Below are 24482 nucleotides of genomic sequence, written 5' to 3'. Positions count from 1 at the left end.
GTTACCCACTGTGTTTCCATAGGGATGTTACCCACTGTGTTTCCAAAGAGATGTTACCCACTGTGTTTCCATAGGGATGTTACACACTGTGTTTCCATGGGGATGTTACCCACTGTGTTTCCATGGGGATGTTACCCACTGTGTTTCCATAGGGATGTTACCCACTGTGTTTCCATAGGGATGTTACCCACTGTGTTTCCACAGGGATGTTACACGCTGTGTTTCCATAGGGATGTTACCCACTGTGTTTCCGTAGGGATGTTACCCACTGTGTTTCCATGGGGATGTTACCCACTGTGTTTCCATAGGAATGTTACACACTGTGTTTCCATGGGGATATTACGCACTGTGTTTCCATGGGGATGTTACCCACTGTGTTTCCATAGGGATGTTACCCACTGTGTTTCCATAGGGATGTTACCCACTGTGTTTCCATAGGGATGTTACCCACTGTGTTTCCATGGGGATGTTACCCACTGTTTCCATAGGGATGTTACCCACTGTGTTTCCATAGGGATGTTACCCACTGTGTTTCCATAGGGATGTTACCCACTGTGTTTCCATGGGGATATTACCCACTGTGTTTCCATGGGGATGTAATCTACTGTGTTTCCATAGGGATGTTACCCACTGTGTTTCCATAGGGATGTTACCCACTGTGTTTCCATGGGGATGTTACCCACTGTGTTTCCATAGATATGTTACCCACTGTGTTTCCATAGGGATGTTACCCGCTGTGTTTCCATGGGGATGTTACCCACTGTGTTTCCATAGGGATGTTACCCACTGTGTTTCCATAGAGATGTTACCCACTGTGTTTCCATAGTGTTGTTACCCGCTGTGTTTCCATGGGGATGTTACCCACTGTGTTTCCATGGGGATGTTACCCACTGTGTTTCCATAGGGATGTTACCTGCTGTGTTTCCATGGGGATAATAACACTGTTTCCATAGGGATGTTACCCACTGTGTTTCCATAGTGATGTTACCCACTGTGTTTCCATGGGGATGTTACCCACTGTGTTTCCATAGGGATGTTACCCACTGTGTTTCCATGGGGATGTTACCCACTGTGTTTCCATAGGGATGTTACCCACTGTGTTTCCATAGGGATGTTACCCACTGTGTTTCCATGGGGATGTTACCCACTGTGTTTCCATAGTGATGTTACCTACTGTGTTTCCATGGGGATGTTACCCACTGTGTTTCCATAGGGATGTTACCCACTGTGTTTCCATGGGGATGTTACCCACTGTGTTTCCATAGGGATGTTACCCACTGTGTTTCCATGGGGATGTTACCCACTGTGTTTCCATAGGGATGTTACCCACTGTGTTTCCATGGGGATAATAACACTGTTTCCATAGGGATGTTACCCACTGTGTTTCCATAGGGATGTTACCCACTGTGTTTCCATGGGGATAATAACACTGTTTCCATAGGGATGTTACCCACTGTGTTTCCATGGAGATGTTACCCACTGTGTTTCCATAGGGATGTTACCCACTGTGTTTCCATGGGGATGTTACCCACTGTGTTTCCATAGGGATGTTACCCACTGTGTTTCCATAGGGATGTTACCCACTGTGTTTCCATAGGGATGTTCCCCACTGTTTCCATGGGGATGTTACCCACTGTGTTTCCATAGGGATGTTACTCCCTGTTTCCATGGGGATGTTACCCACTGTGTTTCCATAGGGATGTTACCCACTGTTTCCATGGGGATGTTACCCACTGTGTTTCCATGGGGATGTTACCCACTGTGTTTCCATGGGGATGTTACCCACTGTGTTTCCATAGGGATGTTACCCACTGTGTTTCCATGGGGATGTTACCCACTGTGTTTGCATAGGGATGTTACCCACTGTGTTTCCATAGGGATGTTACCCACTGTGTTTCCATAGGGATGTTACCCACTGTGTTTCCATAGGGATGTTCCCCACTGTTTCCATGGGGATGTTACCCACTGTGTTTCCATAGGGATGTTACCCACTGTGTTTCCACAGGGATGTTACCCACTGTGTTTCCATAGGGATGTTACCCACTGTGTTTCCAAAGAGATGTTACCCACTGTGTTTCCATAGGGATGTTACACACTGTGTTTCCATGGGGTTGTTACCCACTGTGTTTCCATGGGGATGTTACCCACTGTGTTTCCATAGGGATGTTACCCAATGTGTTTCCATAGGGATGTTACCCACTGTGTTTCCACAGGGATGTTACCCGCTGTGTTTCCATAGGGATGTTACCCACTGTGTTTCCATAGGGATGTTACCCACTGTGTTTCCATGGGGATGTTACCCACTGTGTTTCCATAGGAATGTTACACACTGTGTTTCCATGGGGATATTACGCACTGTGTTTCCATGGGGATGTTACCCACTGTGTTTCCATAGGGATGTTACCCACTGTGTTTCCATAGGGATGTTACCCACTGTGTTTCCATAGGGATGTTACCCACTGTGTTTCCATGGGGATGTTACCCACTGTTTCCATAGGGATGTTACCCACTGTGTTTCCATAGGGATGTTACCCACTGTGTTTCCATAGGGATGTTACCCACTGTGTTTCCATGGGGATATTACCCACTGTGTTTCCATGGGGATGTAATCTACTGTGTTTCCATAGGGATGTTACCCACTGTGTTTCCATAGGGATGTTACCCACTGTGTTTCCATGGGGATGTTACCCACTGTGTTTCCATAGATATGTTACCCACTGTGTTTCCATAGGGATGTTACCCGCTGTGTTTCCATGGGGATGTTACCCACTGTGTTTCCATAGGGATGTTACCCACTGTGTTTCCATAGAGATGTTACCCACTGTGTTTCCATAGTGTTGTTACCCGCTGTGTTTCCATGGGGATGTTACCCACTGTGTTTCCATGGGGATGTTACCCACTGTGTTTCCATAGGGATGTTACCCGCTGTGTTTCCATGGGGATAATAACACTGTTTCCATAGGGATGTTACCCACTGTGTTTCCATAGTGATGTTACCCACTGTGTTTCCATGGGGATGTTACCCACTGTGTTTCCATAGGGATGTTACCCACTGTGTTTCCATAGGGATGTTACCCACTGTGTTTCCATAGAGATGTTACCCACTGTGTTTCCATAGTGTTGTTACCCGCTGTGTTTCCATGGGGATGTTACCCACTGTGTTTCCATGGGGATGTTACCCACTGTGTTTCCATAGGGATGTTACCAGCTGTGTTTCCATGGGGATAATAACACTGTTTCCATAGGGATGTTACCCACTGTGTTTCCATAGTGATGTTACCCACTGTGTTTCCATGGGGATGTTACCCACTGTGTTTCCATAGGGATGTTACCCACTGTGTTTCCATGGGGATGTTACCCACTGTGTTTCCATAGGGATGTTACCCACTGTGTTTCCATAGGGATGTTACCCACTGTGTTTCCATGGGGATGTTACCCACTGTGTTTCCATAGTGATGTTACCCACTGTGTTTCCATGGGGATGTTACCCACTGTGTTTCCATAGGGATGTTACCCACTGTGTTTCCATGGGGATGTTACCCACTGTGTTTCCATAGGGATGTTACCCACTGTGTTTCCATGGGGATGTTACCCACTGTGTTTCCATAGGGATGTTACCCACTGTGTTTCCATGGGGATAATAACACTGTTTCCATAGGGATGTTACCCACTGTGTTTCTATGGGGATAATAACACTGTTTCCATAGGGATGTTACCCACTGTGTTTCCATGGGGATGTTACCCACTGTGTTTCCATAGGGATGTTACCCACTGTGTTTCCATGGGGATGTTACCCACTGTGTTTCCATAGGGATGTTACCCACTGTGTTTCCATAGGGATGTTACCCACTGTGTTTCCATAGGGATGTTACCCACTGTGTTTCCATAGGGATGTTCCCCACTGTTTCCATGGGGATGTTACCCACTGTGTTTCCATAGGGATGTTACCCCCTGTTTCCATGGGGATGTTACCCACTGTGTTTCCATAGGGATGTTACCCACTGTTTCCATGGGGATGTTACCCACTGTGTTTCCATGGGGATGTTACCCACTGTGTTTCCATGGGGATGTTACCCACTGTGTTTCCATAGGGATGTTACCCACTGTGTTTCCATGGGGATGTTACCCACTGTGTTTCCATAGGGATGTTACCCACTGTGTTTCCATAGGGATGTTACCCACTGTGTTTCCATAGGGATGTTCCCCACTGTTTCCATGGGGATGTTACCCACTGTGTTTCCATAGGGATGTTCCCCACTGTTTCCATGGGGATGTTACCCACTGTGTTTCCATAGGGATGTTACCCCCTGTTTCCATGGGGATGTTACCCACTGTGTTTCCATAGGGATGTTACCCACTGTTTCCATAGGGATGTTACCCACTGTGTTTCCATGGGGATGTTACCCACTGTGTTTCCATAGGGATGTTACCCACTGTGTTTCCATGGGGATGTTACCCACTGTGTTTCCATAGGGATGTTACCCACTGTGTTTCCATAGGGATGTTACCCACTGTGTTTCCATGGGGATGTTACCCACTGTGTTTCCATAGTGATGTTACCCACTGTGTTTCCATGGGGATGTTACCCACTGTGTTTCCATAGGGATGTTACCCACTGTGTTTCCATGGGGATGTTACCCACTGTGTTTCCATGGGGATGTTACCCACTGTGTTTCCATGGGGATGTTACCCACTGTGTTTCCATAGGGATGTTACCCACTGTGTTTCCATGGGGATGTTACCCACTGTGTTTCCATAGGGATGTTACCCACTGTGTTTCCATAGGGATGTTACCCACTGTGTTTCCATAGGGATGTTACCCACTGTGTTTCCATAGGGATGTTCCCCACTGTTTCCATGGGGATGTTACCCACTGTGTTTCCATAGGGATGTTACCCACTGTGTTTCCACAGGGATGTTACCCACTGTGTTTCCATAGGGATGTTACCCACTGTGTTTCCAAAGAGATGTTACCCACTGTGTTTCCATAGGGATGTTACACACTGTGTTTCCATGGGGTTGTTACCCACTGTGTTTCCATGGGGATGTTACCCACTGTGTTTCCATAGGGATGTTACCCAATGTGTTTCCATAGGGATGTTACCCACTGTGTTTCCACAGGGATGTTACCCGCTGTGTTTCCATAGGGATGTTACCCACTGTGTTTCCATAGGGATGTTACCCACTGTGTTTCCATGGGGATGTTACCCACTGTGTTTCCATAGGAATGTTACACACTGTGTTTCCATGGGGATATTACGCACTGTGTTTCCATGGGGATGTTACCCACTGTGTTTCCATAGGGATGTTACCCACTGTGTTTCCATAGGGATGTTACCCACTGTGTTTCCATAGGGATGTTACCCACTGTGTTTCCATGGGGATGTTACCCACTGTTTCCATAGGGATGTTACCCACTGTGTTTCCATAGGGATGTTACCCACTGTGTTTCCATAGGGATGTTACCCACTGTGTTTCCATGGGGATATTACCCACTGTGTTTCCATGGGGATGTAATCTACTGTGTTTCCATAGGGATGTTACCCACTGTGTTTCCATAGGGATGTTACCCACTGTGTTTCCATGGGGATGTTACCCACTGTGTTTCCATAGATATGTTACCCACTGTGTTTCCATAGGGATGTTACCCGCTGTGTTTCCATGGGGATGTTACCCACTGTGTTTCCATAGGGATGTTACCCACTGTGTTTCCATAGAGATGTTACCCACTGTGTTTCCATAGTGTTGTTACCCGCTGTGTTTCCATGGGGATGTTACCCACTGTGTTTCCATGGGGATGTTACCCACTGTGTTTCCATAGGGATGTTACCCGCTGTGTTTCCATGGGGATAATAACACTGTTTCCATAGGGATGTTACCCACTGTGTTTCCATAGTGATGTTACCCACTGTGTTTCCATGGGGATGTTACCCACTGTGTTTCCATAGGGATGTTACCCACTGTGTTTCCATAGGGATGTTACCCACTGTGTTTCCATAGAGATGTTACCCACTGTGTTTCCATAGTGTTGTTACCCGCTGTGTTTCCATGGGGATGTTACCCACTGTGTTTCCATGGGGATGTTACCCACTGTGTTTCCATAGGGATGTTACCCGCTGTGTTTCCATGGGGATAATAACACTGTTTCCATAGGGATGTTACCCACTGTGTTTCCATAGTGATGTTACCCACTGTGTTTCCATGGGGATGTTACCCACTGTGTTTCCATAGGGATGTTACCCACTGTGTTTCCATGGGGATGTTACCCACTGTGTTTCCATAGGGATGTTACCCACTGTGTTTCCATAGGGATGTTACCCACTGTGTTTCCATGGGGATGTTACCCACTGTGTTTCCATAGTGATGTTACCCACTGTGTTTCCATGGGGATGTTACCCACTGTGTTTCCATAGGGATGTTACCCACTGTGTTTCCATGGGGATGTTACCCACTGTGTTTCCATAGGGATGTTACCCACTGTGTTTCCATGGGGATGTTACCCACTGTGTTTCCATAGGGATGTTACCCACTGTGTTTCCATGGGGATAATAACACTGTTTCCATAGGGATGTTACCCACTGTGTTTCTATGGGAATGTTACACACTGTGTTTCCATGGGGATATTACGCACTGTGTTTCCATGGGGATGTTACCCACTGTGTTTCCATAGGGATGTTACCCACTGTGTTTCCATAGGGATGTTACCCACTGTGTTTCCATGGGGATGTTACCCACTGTGTTTCCATAGTGATGTTACCCACTGTGTTTCCATGGGGATGTTACCCACTGTGTTTCCATAGGGATGTTACCCACTGTGTTTCCATGGGGATGTTACCCACTGTGTTTCCATGGGGATGTTACCCACTGTGTTTCCATGGGGATGTTACCCACTGTGTTTCCATAGGGATGTTACCCACTGTGTTTCCATGGGGATGTTACCCACTCTGTTTCCATAGGGATGTTACCCACTGTGTTTCCATAGGGATGTTACCCACTGTGTTTCCATAGGGATGTTACCCACTGTGTTTCCATAGGGATGTTCCCCACTGTTTCCATGGGGATGTTACCCACTGTGTTTCCATAGGGAGGTTACCCACTGTGTTTCCACAGGGATGTTACCCACTGTGTTTCCATAGGGATGTTACCCACTGTGTTTCCAAAGAGATGTTACCCACTGTGTTTCCATAGGGATGTTACACACTGTGTTTCCATGGGGTTGTTACCCACTGTGTTTCCATGGGGATGTTACCCACTGTGTTTCCATAGGGATGTTACCCAATGTGTTTCCATAGGGATGTTACCCACTGTGTTTCCACAGGGATGTTACCCGCTGTGTTTCCATAGGGATGTTACCCACTGTGTTTCCATAGGGATGTTACCCACTGTGTTTCCATGGGGATGTTACCCACTGTGTTTCCATAGGAATGTTACACACTGTGTTTCCATGGGGATATTACGCACTGTGTTTCCATGGGGATGTTACCCACTGTGTTTCCATAGGGATGTTACCCACTGTGTTTCCATAGGGATGTTACCCACTGTGTTTCCATAGGGATGTTACCCACTGTGTTTCCATGGGGATGTTACCCACTGTTTCCATAGGGATGTTACCCACTGTGTTTCCATAGGGATGTTACCCACTGTGTTTCCATAGGGATGTTACCCACTGTGTTTCCATGGGGATATTACCCACTGTGTTTCCATGGGGATGTAATCTACTGTGTTTCCATAGGGATGTTACCCACTGTGTTTCCATAGGGATGTTACCCACTGTGTTTCCATGGGGATGTTACCCACTGTGTTTCCATAGATATGTTACCCACTGTGTTTCCATAGGGATGTTACCCGCTGTGTTTCCATGGGGATGTTACCCACTGTGTTTCCATAGGGATGTTACCCACTGTGTTTCCATAGAGATGTTACCCACTGTGTTTCCATAGTGTTGTTACCCGCTGTGTTTCCATGGGGATGTTACCCACTGTGTTTCCATGGGGATGTTACCCACTGTGTTTCCATAGGGATGTTACCCGCTGTGTTTCCATGGGGATAATAACACTGTTTCCATAGGGATGTTACCCACTGTGTTTCCATAGTGATGTTACCCACTGTGTTTCCATGGGGATGTTACCCACTGTGTTTCCATAGGGATGTTACCCACTGTGTTTCCATAGGGATGTTACCCACTGTGTTTCCATAGAGATGTTACCCACTGTGTTTCCATAGTGTTGTTACCCGCTGTGTTTCCATGGGGATGTTACCCACTGTGTTTCCATGGGGATGTTACCCACTGTGTTTCCATAGGGATGTTACCCGCTGTGTTTCCATGGGGATAATAACACTGTTTCCATAGGGATGTTACCCACTGTGTTTCCATAGGGATGTTACCCACTGTGTTTCCATGGGGATGTTACCCACTGTGTTTCCATAGGGATGTTACCCACTGTGTTTCCATGGGGATGTTACCCACTGTGTTTCCATAGGGATGTTACCCACTGTGTTTCCATGGGGATGTTACCCACTGTGTTTCCATGGGGATGTTACCCACTGTGTTTCCATAGAGATGTTACCCACTGTGTTTCCATGGGGATGTTACCCACTGTGTTTCCATAGGGATGTTACCCACTGTGTTTCCATGGGGATGTTACCCACTGTGTTTCCATGGGGATGTTACCCACTGTGTTTCCATGGGGATGTTACCCACTGTGTTTCCATAGGGATGTTACCCACTGTGTTTCCATGGGGATAATAACACTGTTTCCATAGGGATGTTACCCACTGTGTTTCCATGGGGATAATAACACTGTTTCCATAGGGATGTTACCCACTGTGTTTCCATGGGGATGTTACCCACTGTGTTTCCATAGGGATGTTACCCACTGTGTTTCCATGGGGATGTTACCCACTGTGTTTCCATAGGGATGTTACCCACTGTGTTTCCATAGGGATGTTACCCACTGTGTTTCCATAGGGATGTTACCCACTGTGTTTCCATAGGGATGTTCCCCACTGTTTCCATGGGGATGTTACCCACTGTGTTTCCATAGGGATGTTACCCCCTGTTTCCATGGGGATGTTACCCACTGTGTTTCCATAGGGATGTTACCCACTGTTTCCATGGGGATGTTACCCACTGTGTTTCCATGGGGATGTTACCCACTGTGTTTCCATGGGGATGTTACCCACTGTGTTTCCATAGGGATGTTACCCACTGTGTTTCCATGGGGATGTTACCCACTGTGTTTCCATAGGGATGTTACCCACTGTGTTTCCATAGGGATGTTACCCACTGTGTTTCCATAGGGATGTTACCCACTGTGTTTCCATAGGGATGTTCCCCACTGTTTCCATGGGGATGTTACCCACTGTGTTTCCATAGGGATGTTCCCCACTGTTTCCATGGGGATGTTACCCACTGTGTTTCCATAGGGATGTTACCCCCTGTTTCCATGGGGATGTTACCCACTGTGTTTCCATAGGGATGTTACCCACTGTTTCCATAGGGATGTTACCCACTGTGTTTCCACAGGGATGTTACCCACTGTGTTTCCATAGGGATGTTACCCACTGTTTCCATAGGGATGTTACCCACTGTGTTTCCATGGGGATGTTACCCACTGTGTTTCCATGGGGATGTTACCCACTGTGTTTCCATAGGGATGTTACCCACTGTGTTTCCACAGGGATGTTACCCACTGTGTTTCCATAGGGATGTTACCCACTGTTTCCATAGGGATGTTACCCACTGTGTTTCCATGGGGATGTTACCCACTGTGTTTCCATAGGGATGTTACCCACTGTGTTTCCACAGGGATGTTACAAAATGACGGTAATAGACCAGTAGTACGGTAATCAGACATCAACAAGACAGGGACATCTCCAAATGGATCCAGACTCCTCCTTAATCCCTGCCCAGTCCCTCCCTCCTTCCTACCCTCTTCCTTTAAGTGCCATTCCATTAAAAACACTGCTTCTCTCTGACCTTTCATTGGGGTCGTACCGTCACCCACAGAGAAGGTTTAGTGAATAAAGCCTTACTGCTTCTGAACAACAAGGCTGTATTCTAACGAGGGGTCCAAGACGACCAGCGTGGGGATCTACAGCGGGCCGCTCCCCATCTCTCTCTCTCTCATGGACCTCAGGGAGCAGCAGGAGGAAACAGGAAGCGTGGGATCTACAGCGGGCAGCTCCCCAGGGCCAGGCAGGTACGCTGGGTGGGAGACAGGCAGGGCCAGGCAGGTTTGCTAGGTGGGAGACAGGCAGGGCCAGGCAGGTTTGCTGGGTGGGAGACAGGCAGGGCCAGGCAGGTAGGGTAAACCTCACTGAAAGTGATTCAACTTTAATGAGCCACCACAGGGGAAGCTCTCTGAACTATGTCTGTATCAATCAGTATCTCTGTCTCTATGCAATCATTATCTCTGTCTCTATACAATCAGTATCTCTGTCTCTATACAATCATTATCTCTGTCTCTATGCAATCAGTATCTCTGTCTCTATACAATCCGTATCTCTGTCTCTATACAATCAGTATCTCTGTCTCTATACAATCATTATCTCTGTCTCTATGCAATCAGTATCTCTGTCTCTATACAATCAGTATCTCTGTCTCTATACAATCAGTATCTCTGTCTCTATACAATCAGTATCTCTGTCTCTATACAATCAGTATCTCTGTCTCTATACAATCATTATCTCTGTCTCTATACAATCATTATCTCTGTCTGTATACAATCTGTATCTCTGTCTCTATACAATCATTATCTCTGTCTCTTTTCTCTCCTCTGACCACTCCACCACTGACCCTCCTACCCAGCAGAGCTTAATGATCCTCCTGCCCAGCAGAGCTTAATGATCCTCCTACCCAGCAGAGCTTAACGCCCCTCCTACCCAGCAGAGCTTAATGATCCTCCTACCCAGCAGAGCTTAATGATCATCCTACCCAGCAGAGCTTAATGATCCTCCTACCCAGCAGAGCTTAATGATCCTCCTACCCAGCAGAGCTTAACGCCCCTCCTACCCAGCAGAGCTTAATGATCCTCTTACCCAGCAGAGCTTAATGATCATCCTACCCAGCAGAGCTTAATGATCCTCCTACCCAGCAGAGCTTAACGCCCCTCCTACCCAGCAGAGCTTAATGATCCTCTTACCCAGCAGAGCTTAATGATCCTCCTACCCAGCAGAGCTTAATGATCCTCCTACCCAGCAGAGCTTAACGATCCTCTTACCCAGCAGAGCTTAATGATCCTCCTACCCAGCAGAGCTTAATGATCCTCTTACCCAGCAGAGCTTAATGATCCTCCTAACCTGCAGAGCTTCATGACCCTCATACCCAGCAGAGCTTCATGACCCTCCTGCCCAGCAGAGCTTAACGCCCCTCCTACCCAGCATCACAGTAACATGAAACTGTTAAATGGTGTGCAGGTGGGTCCTGACGGGGTGTCTATCTGACCGTCCGTCCACAGGGCAGTGTATCACCCTCACTGGTCTAAGAAGACTGAGGTCACCAGGGTTCGATACTGTGACCAAACAGTCACATTTGTGACCGTTTCACTTGGCTGTGCGACACATATTTTTTTTTTTAGCAGTTACAAGGATGCCAGTGAAAATGTTTAACCTGGTCAAATTAGTTTGGCCTTTTTTTTTTTTATGTCATCACGATTTATTCAAACAATAATGTGCAATTAACCAATAATAAACCACATTTCTGAAGAGGCAACAAAGGCATTTCCCTGTCTGCGTGGCTCAGGGCTCCATGTACATTAGGCCTACAGGGGAAGATTTGGAAACCCATCAGGAAAACATATTATAATAATGCCATTTTTAATCTAGGCTACAGCGCATTCTGAAAGTATTCAGACCTTTTACTCAGTACTTTGTTGAAGCACCTTCGGCAAGGATTACAGCCTCGAGTCTTCTTGGGTATGACGCTACAAGCTTGGCACACCTGTATTTGGGGAGTTTCTCACATTCTACTCTGTAGATCCTCTCAAGCTCTGTCAGGTTGGATGGGGAGCGTCGCTGCACAGCTATTTTCAGGTCTCTCCACAGATGTTTGATCGGGTTCAAGTCCGGGCTCTGGCTGGGACACTCAAAGGACATTCAGAGACTTGGCCCGAAGCCACTCCTGCGTTGTCTTGGCTGGGTGCTTAGGGTCGTTGTCCTGTTGGAAGGTGAACCTTCGCCCCAGTCTGAAGTCCTGAGCGCTCTGGAGCAGGTTTTCATCAAGGATCTATCTGTACTTTGCTCCGTTCATATTTCTCTCGATCCTGACTAGTCTCCCAGTCACTGCCGCTGAAAAACTGCCACCACCATGCTCCACCGTAGGGATGGTGCCAGGTTTCCTCCAGACGTGATACTTGGCATTCAGGTCAAAGAGTTCAATCTCAGTTTCATCAGACCAGAGAATCTGGTTTCTCATGGTCTGAAAGTCTTTAGGTGCCCTTTGGCAAACTCCAAGGGGGCTGTCATGTGCCTTTTACTGAGGAGTGGCTTCCATCTGGCCACTCTACCATAAAGGCCTGATTGGTGGAGTGCTGCAGAGATGGTTGTCTTTCTGGAAGTTTCTTTCATCTCCACAGAGGAACTCTGGAGCTCTGTCAGAGTGACCACCTCCCTGACCAAAGCCCTTCTTCCCCGATTGGTCAGTTTGACCGGCAGCCAGCTTTAGGAAGAGTCTTGGTGGTTCCAAACTTTTTCCATTTAAGAATAATGGAGGCCACTGTGTTCTTGGGGACCTTCAATGCTGCAGAAATGTTTTGGTACCCTTCCCCGGATCTGTGCCTCGACACAATCCTGTCTCGGAGCTCTACGGATAATTCCTTCAACCTCATGACTTGGTTTTTGCTCTGACTGGCACTGTCAACTGTGCGTCCTTATATAGACAGGTGTGTGCCTGTCTATATAAGGAATTTACCACAGGTGGACTCCAATCAAGTTGTAGAAACATTTCAAGGATGGTCAATAGAAACAGGATGCACCTGAGTCTCATAGCAAATGGTCTGAATACTTATGTTAATAAGGTATTTCTGTTTTTTTATTTTTAATGCATTTGCAAAAATGTCTCATCCCACTAATGAAAGATAAAATCGCCTGCTGTTGAAATTATGCATAATTCGCTTTCCTGTCAGATCTGGACTCAGGGCAGTATTTATTTCATTCAGTCCAGTAGCTTTCATTTGACACTGGCCTGGTGTGAAACTGGCAAGCTTAGCTGAATGTGAAGCCATGCTGTGTGCGGCGCACATAGGGCCTGTGTCTACCACTTTGTCTAGCCGTTAGCGATGCTAATGACATCCTAACTGTCTTTGTCTAGCCGTTAGCGATGCTAATGACAGCCTAACTTTCTTTGGGTAGATGGAAATGCAATGTCGTGTCTTTGGCATCATTAAACTGAAGACTTATTTTTATCAAATAAATTTGCTGTAATTATTATTATGTGATTAAACTAACTTAATCATGTGACTGTAATTAACTAGGAAGTCGGGGCACCAAGGAAAATCTTCAGATCACAAAGTTATAATTTTCCTAATATAACTCTTCAGATATTTTAATATCTGATTACTTAGTCTTCTGATTAATCAATTATTCTTTACCTCACGTTAGTCTCATTCCAAACGTCGTAAATTGTTGGTTATCGGCACGAACCCAGTCTTCACTATGAGTCATCCATACATCAATTGTGTCTTAAAATAATGTATTGACTAACTAGGTAATTCACAGAAATGCACACAAACAAACAGTTTACAAGGAAATGATAGCGGAGTTTCCCTAGTGGGATAAACCGGCATGGCGGCTTGGTGGACAAAAGGGAAGTAGGGGGTCAGCTGAGATGAGACACTACAAAGTGATAATTATAACAATTGAAATGCTAAACCTTTGCACATGAACGCTCACTCATTCGGGAATAACTGCAATCAATATATATATATATTTACGCTCAGTGTGTCGCCGTGATCTCTGTTGGAAAGTTTGTTTCTGTTGGAGAGTTTGTCCGCCCGCTCTCTCTCTCTCTCTCTCTCTCTCTCTCTGCCGTGGTTAGAATGGATAGTTCAGAGTAACATTCATTCATGTCGTTATAGAATAGATGTTTCGGTGGTTGTCGTTCTTCGCGTTCAATGATACCGAATTCCTAGCTGCAGACTAGTAATTAGCATCAAAGATTTGTTCTTATTCTGTCGGTTAGATAGTCTCAGAGTTTAACGACGTGGGATGGTTAACAATTCAACAACGGGTGTCAAACCTTAACCCGCTCGTGTTTATCGAGGTAAGCTGGTCTCTACTCAAACCTTAGGCCTCTCGTGTTTATCGAGGTAAGCTGGTCTCCACTCAAACCTTAACCCGCTCGTGTTTATCGAGGTAAGCTGGTCTCTACTCAAACCTTAGGCCTCTCGTGTTTATCGAGGTAAGCTGGTCTCCACTCAAACCTTAACCCGCTCGTGTTTATCGAGGTAAGCTGGTCTCCACTCAAACCTTAACCCGCTCGTGTTTATCGAGGTAAGCTGGTCTCTACTCAAACCTTAGCCCGCTCGTGTTTATCGAGGTAAGCTGGTCTCTACTCAAACCTTAACCCGCTCGTGTTTATCGAGGTAAGCTGGTCTCTACTCAAACCTTAACCCGCTCGTGTTTATCGAGGTAAGCTGGTCTCTACTCAAACCTTAACCCGCTCGTGTTTATCGAGGTAAGCTGGTCTCCACTCAAACCTTAACCCGCTCGTGTTTATCGAGGTAAGCTGGTCTCTACTCAAACCTTAGCCCGCTCGTGTTTATCGAGGTAAGCTGGTCTCTACTCAAACCTTAACCCGCTCGTGTTTATCGAGGTAAGCTGGTCTCTACTCAAACCTTAGCCCACTCGTGTTTATCGAGGTAAGCTGGTCTCTACTCAAACCTTAGCCCCTTCTGTATTCGATAGAAGCATGGTCTGAAGATAATTTCCCAAGGTGGGGGGTTATATTCGGGAGAGCAGAAACGACGCCAGATCAATGTCTGTACTCATGGGGTGGGCCTATGATTTAGTTCAACTCCAAAGGGAATTGGAGTTTCCTTCATTAAACAGTTTAAAATCACATTACATAATTTCACAAATAGTTTCATCTTTACTCATTCATCCCATACAACCATTAGGTGTAAGCCTCATAACTGAGACTGTTGTATAAACAGGGTTATGGTAACGTGGCTGTATTGTCTCTCACGAGTTTCACAAAAATTGTACCAAACGGACCAGTTCGTAGCTGGCTACTTCACCGACCGGTTTATACATTCTTCATGAATATTGTTCAGTTCTCAAGTTCTGTGAGGTGGAAGAAGTCCCTTTGTTCTCCCTATGAAAACTCACTCTCTCTCTCTATACTGTCTGACCATGAGGAAGAATCTCATCCAGGAATTTATGACCTGCCTGAAAGCTAGCTGAGTGTAGGAGAGAGAGAGAGAGAGAGAGGGGGATGGTGCAGAGAGAGAGGGGGATGGTGCAGAGAGAGGGGGATGGTGCAGAGAGAGAGGGGGATGGTGCAGAGAGAGGGGGATGGTGCAGAGAGAGGGGGATGGTGCAGAGAGAGGGGATGGTGCAGAGAGAGAGGGGATGGTGCAGAGAGAGAGGGGATGGTGCAGAGAGAGAGGGGATGGTGCAGAGAGAGAGGGATGGTGCAGAGAGAGAGGGATGGTGCAGAGAGAGGGGGATGGTGCAGAGAGAGGGGGATGGTGCAGAGAGAGAGGGGGATGGTGCAGAGAGAGAGGGATGGTGCAGAGAGAGAGGGGGATGGTGCAGAGAGAGAGGGGGATGGTGCAGAGAGAGGGGGATGGTGCAGAGAGAGAGGGGATGGTGCAGAGAGAGGGGGATGGTGCAGAGAGAGGGGGATGGTGCAGAGAGAGGGGGATGGTGCAGAGAGAGAGGGATGGTGCAGAGAGAGAGGGATGGTGCAGAGAGAGAGGGATGGTGCAGAGAGAGGGGGATGGTGCAGAGAGAGGGGGATGGTGCAGAGAGAGAGGGGATGGTGCAGAGAGAGAGGGATGGTGCAGAGAGAGAGGGGGATGGTGCAGAGAGAGGGGGATGGTGCAGAGAGAGGGGGATGGTGCAGAGAGAGAGAGGGATGGTGCAGAGAGAGGGGGATGGTGCAGAGAGAGGGGGATGGTGCAGAGAGAGAGGGATGGTGCAGAGAGAGAGGGATGGTGCAGAGAGAGAGAGGGATGGTGCAGAGAGAGAGGGATGGTGCAGAGAGAGAGAGGGATGGTGCAGAGAGAGGGGGATGGTGCAGAGAGAGGGGGATGGTGCTCGCTGTACCCAAAGAGGGAAATCATGACATCAATTAAAAGCTAACTACACAGCAGCTTCTGCCTACATGGTAGAATCAGGATGATTTGCATCAATCCACTGTTACGTAAAGAAAGTTACAGCAACACAAACTGTCTGACTGGTGTTCTGACTGGTGTTCTGACTGGTGTTCTGACTGGTGTTCTGGTTGGTGTTCTGACTGGTGTTCTGACTGGTGTTCTGACTGGTGTTCTGGTTGGTGTTCTGACTGGTGTTCTGGTTGGTGTTCTGACTGGTGTTCTGACTGGTGTTCTGGTTGGTGTTCTGACTGGTGTTCTGGTTGGTGTTCTGACTGGTGTTCTGGTTGGTGTTCTGACTGGTGTTCTGGTTGGTGTTCTGGTTGGTGTTCTGACTGGTGTTCTGACTGGTGTTCTGGTTGGTGTTCTGACTGGTGTTCTGACTGGTGTTCTGGTTGGTGTTCTGACTGGTGTTCTGACTGGTGTTCTGGTTGGTGTTCTGGTTGGTGTTCTGGTTGGTGTTCTGACTGGTGTTCTGGTTGGTGTTCTGACTGGTGTTCTGGTTGGTGTTCTGGTTGGTGTTCTGACTGGTGTTCTGACTGGTGTTCTGACTGGTGTTCTGACTGGTGTTCTGGTTGGTGTTCTGGTTGGTGTTCTGGTTGGTGTTCTGACTGGTGTTCTGGTTGGTGTTCTGGTTGGTGTTCTGGGTGGTGTTCTGACTGGTGTTCTGACTGGTGTTCTGACTGGTGTTCTGGTTGGTGTTCTGGTTGGTGTTCTGACTGGTGTTCTGACTGGTGTTCTGGTTGGTGTTCTGACTGGTGTTCTGGTTGGTGTTCTGGTTGGTGTTCTGGGTGGTGTTCTGACTGGTGTTCTGACTGGTGTTCTGACTGGTGTTCTGGTTGGTGTTCTGGTTGGTGTTCTGACTGGTGTTCTGACTGGTGTTCTGGTTGGTGTTCTGACTGGTGTTCTGACTGGTGTTCTGACTGGTGTTCTGGTTGGTGTTCTGACTGGTGTTCTGACTGGTGTTCTGACTGGTGTTCTGGTTGGTGTTCTGGTTGGTGTTCTGGTTGGTGTTCTGACTGGTGTTCTGACTGGTGTTCTGGTTGGTGTTCTGACTGGTGTTCTGACTGGTGTTCTGGTTGGTGTTCTGGTTGGTGTTCTGACTGGTGTTCTGACTGGTGTTCTGGTTGGTGTTCTGACTGGTGTTCTGACTGGTGTTCTGGTTGGTGTTCTGACTGGTGTTCTGACTGGTGTTCTGACTGGTGTTCTGGTTGGTGTTCTGACTGGTGTTCTGACTGGTGTTCTGGTTGGTGTTCTGGTTGGTGTTCTGGTTGGTGTTCTGGTTGGTGTTCTGACTGGTGTTCTGGTTGGTGTTCTGACTGGTGTTCTGACTGGTGTTCTGGTTGGTGTTCTGGTTGGTGTTCTGGGTGGTGTTCTGACTGGTGTTCTGACTGGTGTTCTGACTGGTGTTCTGGTTGGTGTTCTGGTTGGTGTTCTGACTGGTGTTCTGACTGGTGTTCTGGTTGGTGTTCTGGTTGGTGTTCTGACTGGTGTTCTGGTTGGTGTTCTGACTGGTGTTCTGGTTGGTGTTCTGGTTGGTGTTCTGACTGGTGTTCTGACTGGTGCTCTGGTTGGTGTTCTGACTGGTGTTCTGACTGGTGTTCTGACTGGTGTTCTGACTGGTGTTCTGGTTGGTGTTCTGACTGGTGTTCTGACTGGTGTTCTGACTGGTGTTCTGGTTGGTGTTCTGGTTGGTGTTCTGACTGGTGTTCTGACTGGTGTTCTGACTGGTGTTCTGACTGGTGTTCTGGTTGGTGTTCTGACTGGTGTTCTGGTTGGTGTTCTGGTTGGTGTTCTGGTTGGTGTTCTGACTGGTGTTCTGACTGGTGTTCTGACTGGTGTTCTGGTTGGTGTTCTGACTGGTGTTCTGACTGGTGTTCTGGTTGGTGTTCTGACTGGTGTTCTGACTGGTGTTCTGACTGGTGTTCTGACTGGTGTTCTGGTTGGTGTTCTGACTGGTGTTCTGGTTGGTGTTCTGACTGGTGTTCTGACTGGTGTTCTGACTGGTGTTCTGACTGGTGTTCTGGTTGGTGTTCTGGTTGGTGTTCTGGTTGGTGTTCTGACTGGTGTTCTGGTTGGTGTTCTGACTGGTGTTCTGACTGGTGTTCTGGTTGGTGTTCTGACTGGTGTTCTGACTGGTGTTCTGACTGGTGTTCTGACTGGTGTTCTGGTTGGTGTTCTGGTTGGTGTTCTGACTGGTGTTCTGACTGGTGTTCTGACTGGTGTTCTGGTTGGTGTTCTGACTGGTGTTCTGGTTGGTGTTCTGGTTGGTGTTCTGGTTGGTGTTCTGACTGGTGTTCTGACTGGTGTTCTGGTTGGTGTTCTGACTGGTGTTCTGGTTGGTGTTCTGGTTGGTGTTCTGACTGGTGTTCTGACTGGTGTTCTGACTGGTGTTCTGGTTGGTGTTCTGACTGGTGTTCTGGTTGGTGTTCTGACTGGTGTTCTGACTGGTGTTCTGGTTGGTGTTCTGGTTGGTGTTCTGACTGGTGTTCTGGTTGGTGTTCTGACTGGTGTTCTGACTGGTGTTCTGACTGGTGTTCTGGTTGGTGTTCTGGTTGGTGTTCTGACTGGTGTTCTGACTGGTGTTCTGGTTGGTGTTCTGACTGGTGTTCTGACTGGTGTTCTGACTGGTGTTCTGACTGGTGTTCTGGTTGGTGTTCTGGTTGGTGTTCTGACTGGTGTTCTGACTGGTGTTCTGGTTGGTGTTCTGGTTGGTGTTCTGGTTGGTGTTCTGACTGGTGTTCTGGTTGGTGTTCTGACTGGTGTTCTGACTGGTGTTCTGACTGGTGTTCTGGTTGGTGTTCTGGTTGGTGTTCTGGTTGGTGTTCTGACTGGTGTTCTGGTTGGTGTTCTGACTGGTGTTCTGACTGGTGTTCTGACTGGTGTTCTGACTGGTGTTCTGGTTGGTGTTCTGGTTGGTGTTCTGACTGGTGTTCTGGTTGGTGTTCTGGTTGGTGTTCTGGTTGGTGTTCTGGTTGGTGTTCTGGTTGGTGTTCTGACTGGTGTTCTGGTTGGTGTTCTGACTGGTGTTCTGGTTGGTGTTCTGACTGGTGTTCTGACTGGTGTTCTGACTGGTGTTCTGGTTGGTGTTCTGACTGGTGTTCTGGTTGGTGTTCTGACTGGTGTTCTGACTGGTGTTCTGGTTGGTGTTCTGACTGGTGTTCTGGTTGGTGTTCTAGTTGGTGTTCTGACTGGTGTTCTGACTGGTGTTCTGACTGGTGTTCTGACTGGTGTTCTGGTTGGTGTTCTGACTGGTGTTCTGACTGGTGTTCTGGTTGGTGTTCTGACTGGTGTTCTGACTGGTGTTCTGACTGGTGTTCTGGTTGGTGTTCTGGTTGGTGTTCTGACTGGTGTTCTGACTGGTGTTCTGGTTGGTGTTCTGGTTGGTGTTCTGACTGGTGTTCTGACTGGTGTTCTGACTGGTGTTCTGGTTGGTGTTCTGGTTGGTGTTCTGACTGGTGTTCTGGTTGGTGTTCTGACTGGTGTTCTGACTGGTGTTCTGACTGGTGTTCTGACTGGTGTTCTGGTTGGTGTTCTGGTTGGTGTTCTGGTTGGTGTTCTGACTGGTGTTCTGGTTGGTGTTCTGACTGGTGTTCTGACTGGTGTTCTGACTGGTGTTCTGGTTGGTGTTCTGGTTGGTGTTCTGACTGGTGTTCTGGTTGGTGTTCTGGTTGGTGTTCTGGTTGGTGTTCTGGTTGGTGTTCTGACTGGTGTTCTGGTTGGTGTTCTGACTGGTGTTCTGGTTGGTGTTCTGACTGGTGTTCTGACTGGTGTTCTGACTGGTGTTCTGGTTGGTGTTCTGACTGGTGTTCTGGTTGGTGTTCTGACTGGTGTTCTGACTGGTGTTCTGGTTGGTGTTCTGACTGGTGTTCTGGTTGGTGTTCTGGTTGGTGTTCTGACTGGTGTTCTGACTGGTGTTCTGACTGGTGTTCTGGTTGGTGTTCTGACTGGTGTTCTGACTGGTGTTCTGGTTGGTGTTCTGACTGGTGTTCTGACTGGTGTTCTGACTGGTGTTCTGGTTGGTGTTCTGGTTGGTGTTCTGACTGGTGTTCTGACTGGTGTTCTGGTTGGTGTTCTGGTTGGTGTTCTGACTGGTGTTCTGACTGGTGTTCTGACTGGTGTTCTGACTGGTGTTCTGGTTGGTGTTCTGACTGGTGTTCTGACTGGTGTTCTGGTTGGTGTTCTGACTGGTGTTCTGACTGGTGTTCTGACTGGTGTTCTGGTTGGTGTTCTGGTTGGTGTTCTGACTGGTGTTCTGACTGGTGTTCTGGTTGGTGTTCTGGTTGGTGTTCTGACTGGTGTTCTGACTGGTGTTCTGACTGGTGTTCTGGTTGGTGTTCTGACTGGTGTTCTGACTGGTGTTCTGGTTGGTGTTCTGACTGGTGTTCTGGTTGGTGTTCTGACTGGTGTTCTGACTGGTGTTCTGACTGGTGTTCTGGTTGGTGTTCTGACTGGTGTTCTGACTGGTGTTCTGGTTGGTGTTCTGGTTGGTGTTCTGACTGGTGTTCTGACTGGTGTGACAGGGGACATGGACATGTCAGTCCTTACTGAAGACATGAATGGACATGTCAGTCCTTACTGAAGACATGAATGGACATGTCAGTCCTTACTGAAGACATGAATGGACATGTCAGTCCTTACTGAAGACATGAATGGACATGTCAGTCCTTACTGAAGACATGAATGGACATGTCAGTCCTTACTGAAGACATGAATGGACATGTCAGTCCTTACTGAAGACATGAATGGACATGTCAGTCCTTACTGAAGACATGAATGGACATGACAGTCCTTACTGAAGACATGAATGGACATGACAGTCCTTACTGAAGACATGAATGGACATGTCAGTCCTTACTGAAGACATGAATGGACATGACAGTCCTTACTGAAGACATGAATGGACATGACAGGAAATGACCTTACCTCAGTAAACCAAAACCTTTCTTCTTCTTGGTCTTCTTGTCTGGCTCGTCCTCACTCATCTTCTTCCCTTTGCTTTTGGACTGCTTGTCTTTCTTCATTCCTTTGACCTTCTGCTTCTTGTCTTTCCTCTCCTCCGTGGCTTCCCCCACTCCCTGGCGAGAGGAGCCGCTGGCTGGGGTGTCCCGTCCAGAACTCTGTTCTGACAGGTCATCTGGAGAGGAGAGAGAGAGAGAGGAGAGACACACACACACACACACAGTTATAACACAATCACACACAGATTTCTACATCTCACCTTCAATTGTAAAAGTATGTAGTAACACACTCGCTGTCCTCATCTGTTAGTTTAGGAGTAGAGAGAGAGAGACCACTCCCCCATGTCTAGGTGGGAGGAGGGTAGAGAGAGAGACCACTCCCCCATGTCTAGGTGGGAGGAGGGTAGAGAGAGAGAGACCACTCCCCCATATCTAGGTGGGAGGGGGGTAGAGAGAGAGACCACTCCCCCATGTCTAGGTGGGAGGAGGGTAGAGAGAGAGAGACCACTCCCCCATGTCTAGGTGGGAGGAGGGTAGAGAGAGAGACCACTCCCCCATGTCTAGGTGGGAGGGGGGTAGAGAGAGACCACTCCCCCATGTCTAGGTGGGAGGAGGGTAGAGAGAGAGACCACTCCCCCATGTCTAGGTGGGAGGGGGGTAGAGAGAGAGACCACTACCCCATGTCTAGGTGGGAGGGGGGTAGAGAGAGAGAGACCACTCCCCCATGTCTAGGTGGGAGGAGGGTAGAGAGAGAGACCACTCCCCATGTCTAGGTGGGAGGAGGGTAGAGAGAGAGACCACTCCCCCATGTCTAGGTGGGAGGGGGGTAGAGAGAGACCACTCCCCCATGTCTAGGTGGGAGGAGGGTAGAGAGAGAGACCACTCCCCCATGTCTAGGTGGGAGGGGGGTAGAGAGAGAGACCACTCCCCATGTCTAGGTGGGAGGGGGTAGAGAGAGAGAGACCACTCCCCCATGTCTAGGTGGGAGGAGGGTAGAGAGAGAGACCACTCCCCCATGTCTAGGTGGGAGGAGGGTAGAGAGAGAGACCACTCCCCCATGTCTAGGTGGGAGGGGGGTAGAGAGAGACCACTCCCCCATGTCTAGGTGGGAGGAGGGTAGAGAGAGAGACCACTCCCCCATGTCTAGGTGGGAGGGGGGTAGAGAGAGAGACCACTCCCCCATGTCTAGGTGGGAGGGGGGTAGAGAGAGAGACCACTCCCCCATGTCTAGGTGGGAGGGGGGTAGAGAGAGAGACCACTCCCCCATGTCTAGGTGGGAGGGGGGGTAGAGAGAGAGACCACTCCCCCATGTCTAGGTGGGAGGAGGGTAGAGAGAGAGACCACTCCCCCATGTCTAGGTGGGAGGAGGGTAGAGAGAGAGACCACTCCCCCATGTCTAGGTGGGAGGAGGGTAGAGAGAGAAACCACTCCCCCATGTCTAGGTGGGAGGAGGGTAGAGAGAGACCACTCCCCCATGTCTAGGTGGGAGGAGGGTAGAGAGAGAGACCACTCCCCCATGTCTAGGAGGGAGGGGGGTAGAGAGAGAGACCACTCCCCCATGTCTAGGTGGGAGGAGGGTAGAGAGAGAGACCACTCCCCCATGTCTAGGTGGGAGGGGGGTAGAGAGAGACCACTCCCCCATGTCTAGGTGGGAGGAGGGTAGAGAGAGAGACCACTCCCCCATGTCTAGGTGGGAGGGGGGTAGAGAGAGAGACCACTCCCCCATGTCTAGGTGGGAGGGGGGTAGAGAGAGAGAGACCACTCCCCCATGTCTAGGTGGGAGGGGGGTAGAGAGAGAGACCACTCCCCCATGTCTAGGTGGGAGGGGGGTAGAGAGAGAGACCACTCCCCCGTGTCTAGGTGGGAGGAGGGTAGAGAGAGAGACCACTCCCCCATGTCTAGGTGGGAGGAGGGTAGAGAGAGAGACCACTCCCCCATGTCTAGGTGGGAGGAGGGTAGAGAGAGAAACCACTCCCCCATGTCTAGGTGGGAGGAGGGTAGAGAGAGACCACTCCCCCATGTCTAGGTGGGAGGAGGGTAGAGAGAGAGACCACTCCCCCATGTCTAGGTGGGAGGAGGGTAGAGAGAGAGACCACTCCCCCATGTCTAGGTGGGAGGGGGGTAGAGAGAGAGACCACTCCCCCATGTCTAGGTGGGAGGAGGGTAGAGAGAGAGAGACCACTCCCCCATGTGTAGGTGGGAGGGGGGTAGAGAGAGAGACCACTCCCCCATGTCTAGGTGGGAGGGGGTAGAGAGAGAGAGACCACTCCCCCATGTCTAGGTGGGAGGAGGGTAGAGAGAGAGACCACTCCCCATGTCTAGGTGGGAGGGGGGGTAGAGAGAGACCACTCCCCCATGTCTAGGTGGGAGGGGGTAGAGAGAGAGACCACTCCCCCATGTCTAGGTGGGAGGAGGGTAGAGAGAGAGAGACCACTCCCCCATGTGTAGGTGGGAGGGGGGTAGAGAGAGACCACTCCCCATGTCTAGGTGGGAGGGGGGTAGAGAGAGAGACCACTCCCCCATGTCTAGGTGGGAGGGGGGTAGAGAGAGACCACTCCCCCATGTCTAGGTGGGAGGGGGGTAGAGAGAGACCACTCCCCCATGTCTAGGTGGGAGGGGGGTAGAGAGAGAGACCACTCCCCCATGTCTAGGTGGGAGGGGAGAGAGAGAGACCACTCCCCCATGTCTAGGTGGGAGGGGAGTAGAGAGAGAGACCACTCCCCCATGTCTAGGTGGGAGGAGGGTAGAGAGAGAGACCACTCCCCCATGTCTAGGTGGGAGGGGGGTAGAGAGAGAGACCACTCCCCCATGTCTAGGTGGGAGGAGGGTAGAGAGAGAGACCACTCCCCCATGTCTAGGTGGGAGGAGGGTAGAGAGAGAGACCACTCCCCCATGTCTAGGTGGGAGGAGGGTAGAGAGAGAGACCACTCCCCCATGTCTAGGTGGGAGGAGGGTAGAGAGAGAGACCACTCCCCCATGTCTAGGTGGGAGGAGGGTAGAGAGAGACTCTGTAACGGTACCTCCTGTATATTGACTCTGTAACTGTACCTCCTGTATATTGACTCTGTACCGGTACCTCCTGTATATTGCCTCTGTACCTGTACCTCCTGTATATTGACTCTGTACCGGTACCTCCTGTATATTGACTCTGTACCGGTACCTCCTGTATATTGACTCTGTACCGGTACCTCCTGTATATTGACTC

The 24482-nt window shown here is 49.0% G+C and overlaps 1 protein-coding gene across 4 annotated transcripts in view; it reads right to left on the bottom strand.

Annotated features, from left to right (window-relative positions):
• Positions 1–24482, bottom strand: part of pard3bb (par-3 family cell polarity regulator beta b) — a 631603-nt gene that overhangs the window by 194080 nt on the left and 413041 nt on the right. For all 4 annotated transcript variants that reach the window (XM_045707870.1, XM_045707869.1, XM_045707871.1 and 1 more), the window contains one exon: positions 21243–21453. In XM_045707870.1, the coding sequence (XP_045563826.1) occupies positions 21243–21453 (211 nt within the window). The remainder of the gene's footprint in view (positions 1–21242; positions 21454–24482) is intronic.

This window comes from Salmo salar, chromosome ssa25 (assembly GCF_905237065.1).
Source record: "Salmo salar chromosome ssa25, Ssal_v3.1, whole genome shotgun sequence".
In the NCBI taxonomy this organism is placed as follows: Eukaryota; Metazoa; Chordata; class Actinopteri; order Salmoniformes; family Salmonidae; genus Salmo; species Salmo salar.
The sequence above is the reverse complement of the archived record's forward strand: the minus strand, read 5'-3'. Positions and strand labels throughout refer to the sequence as shown.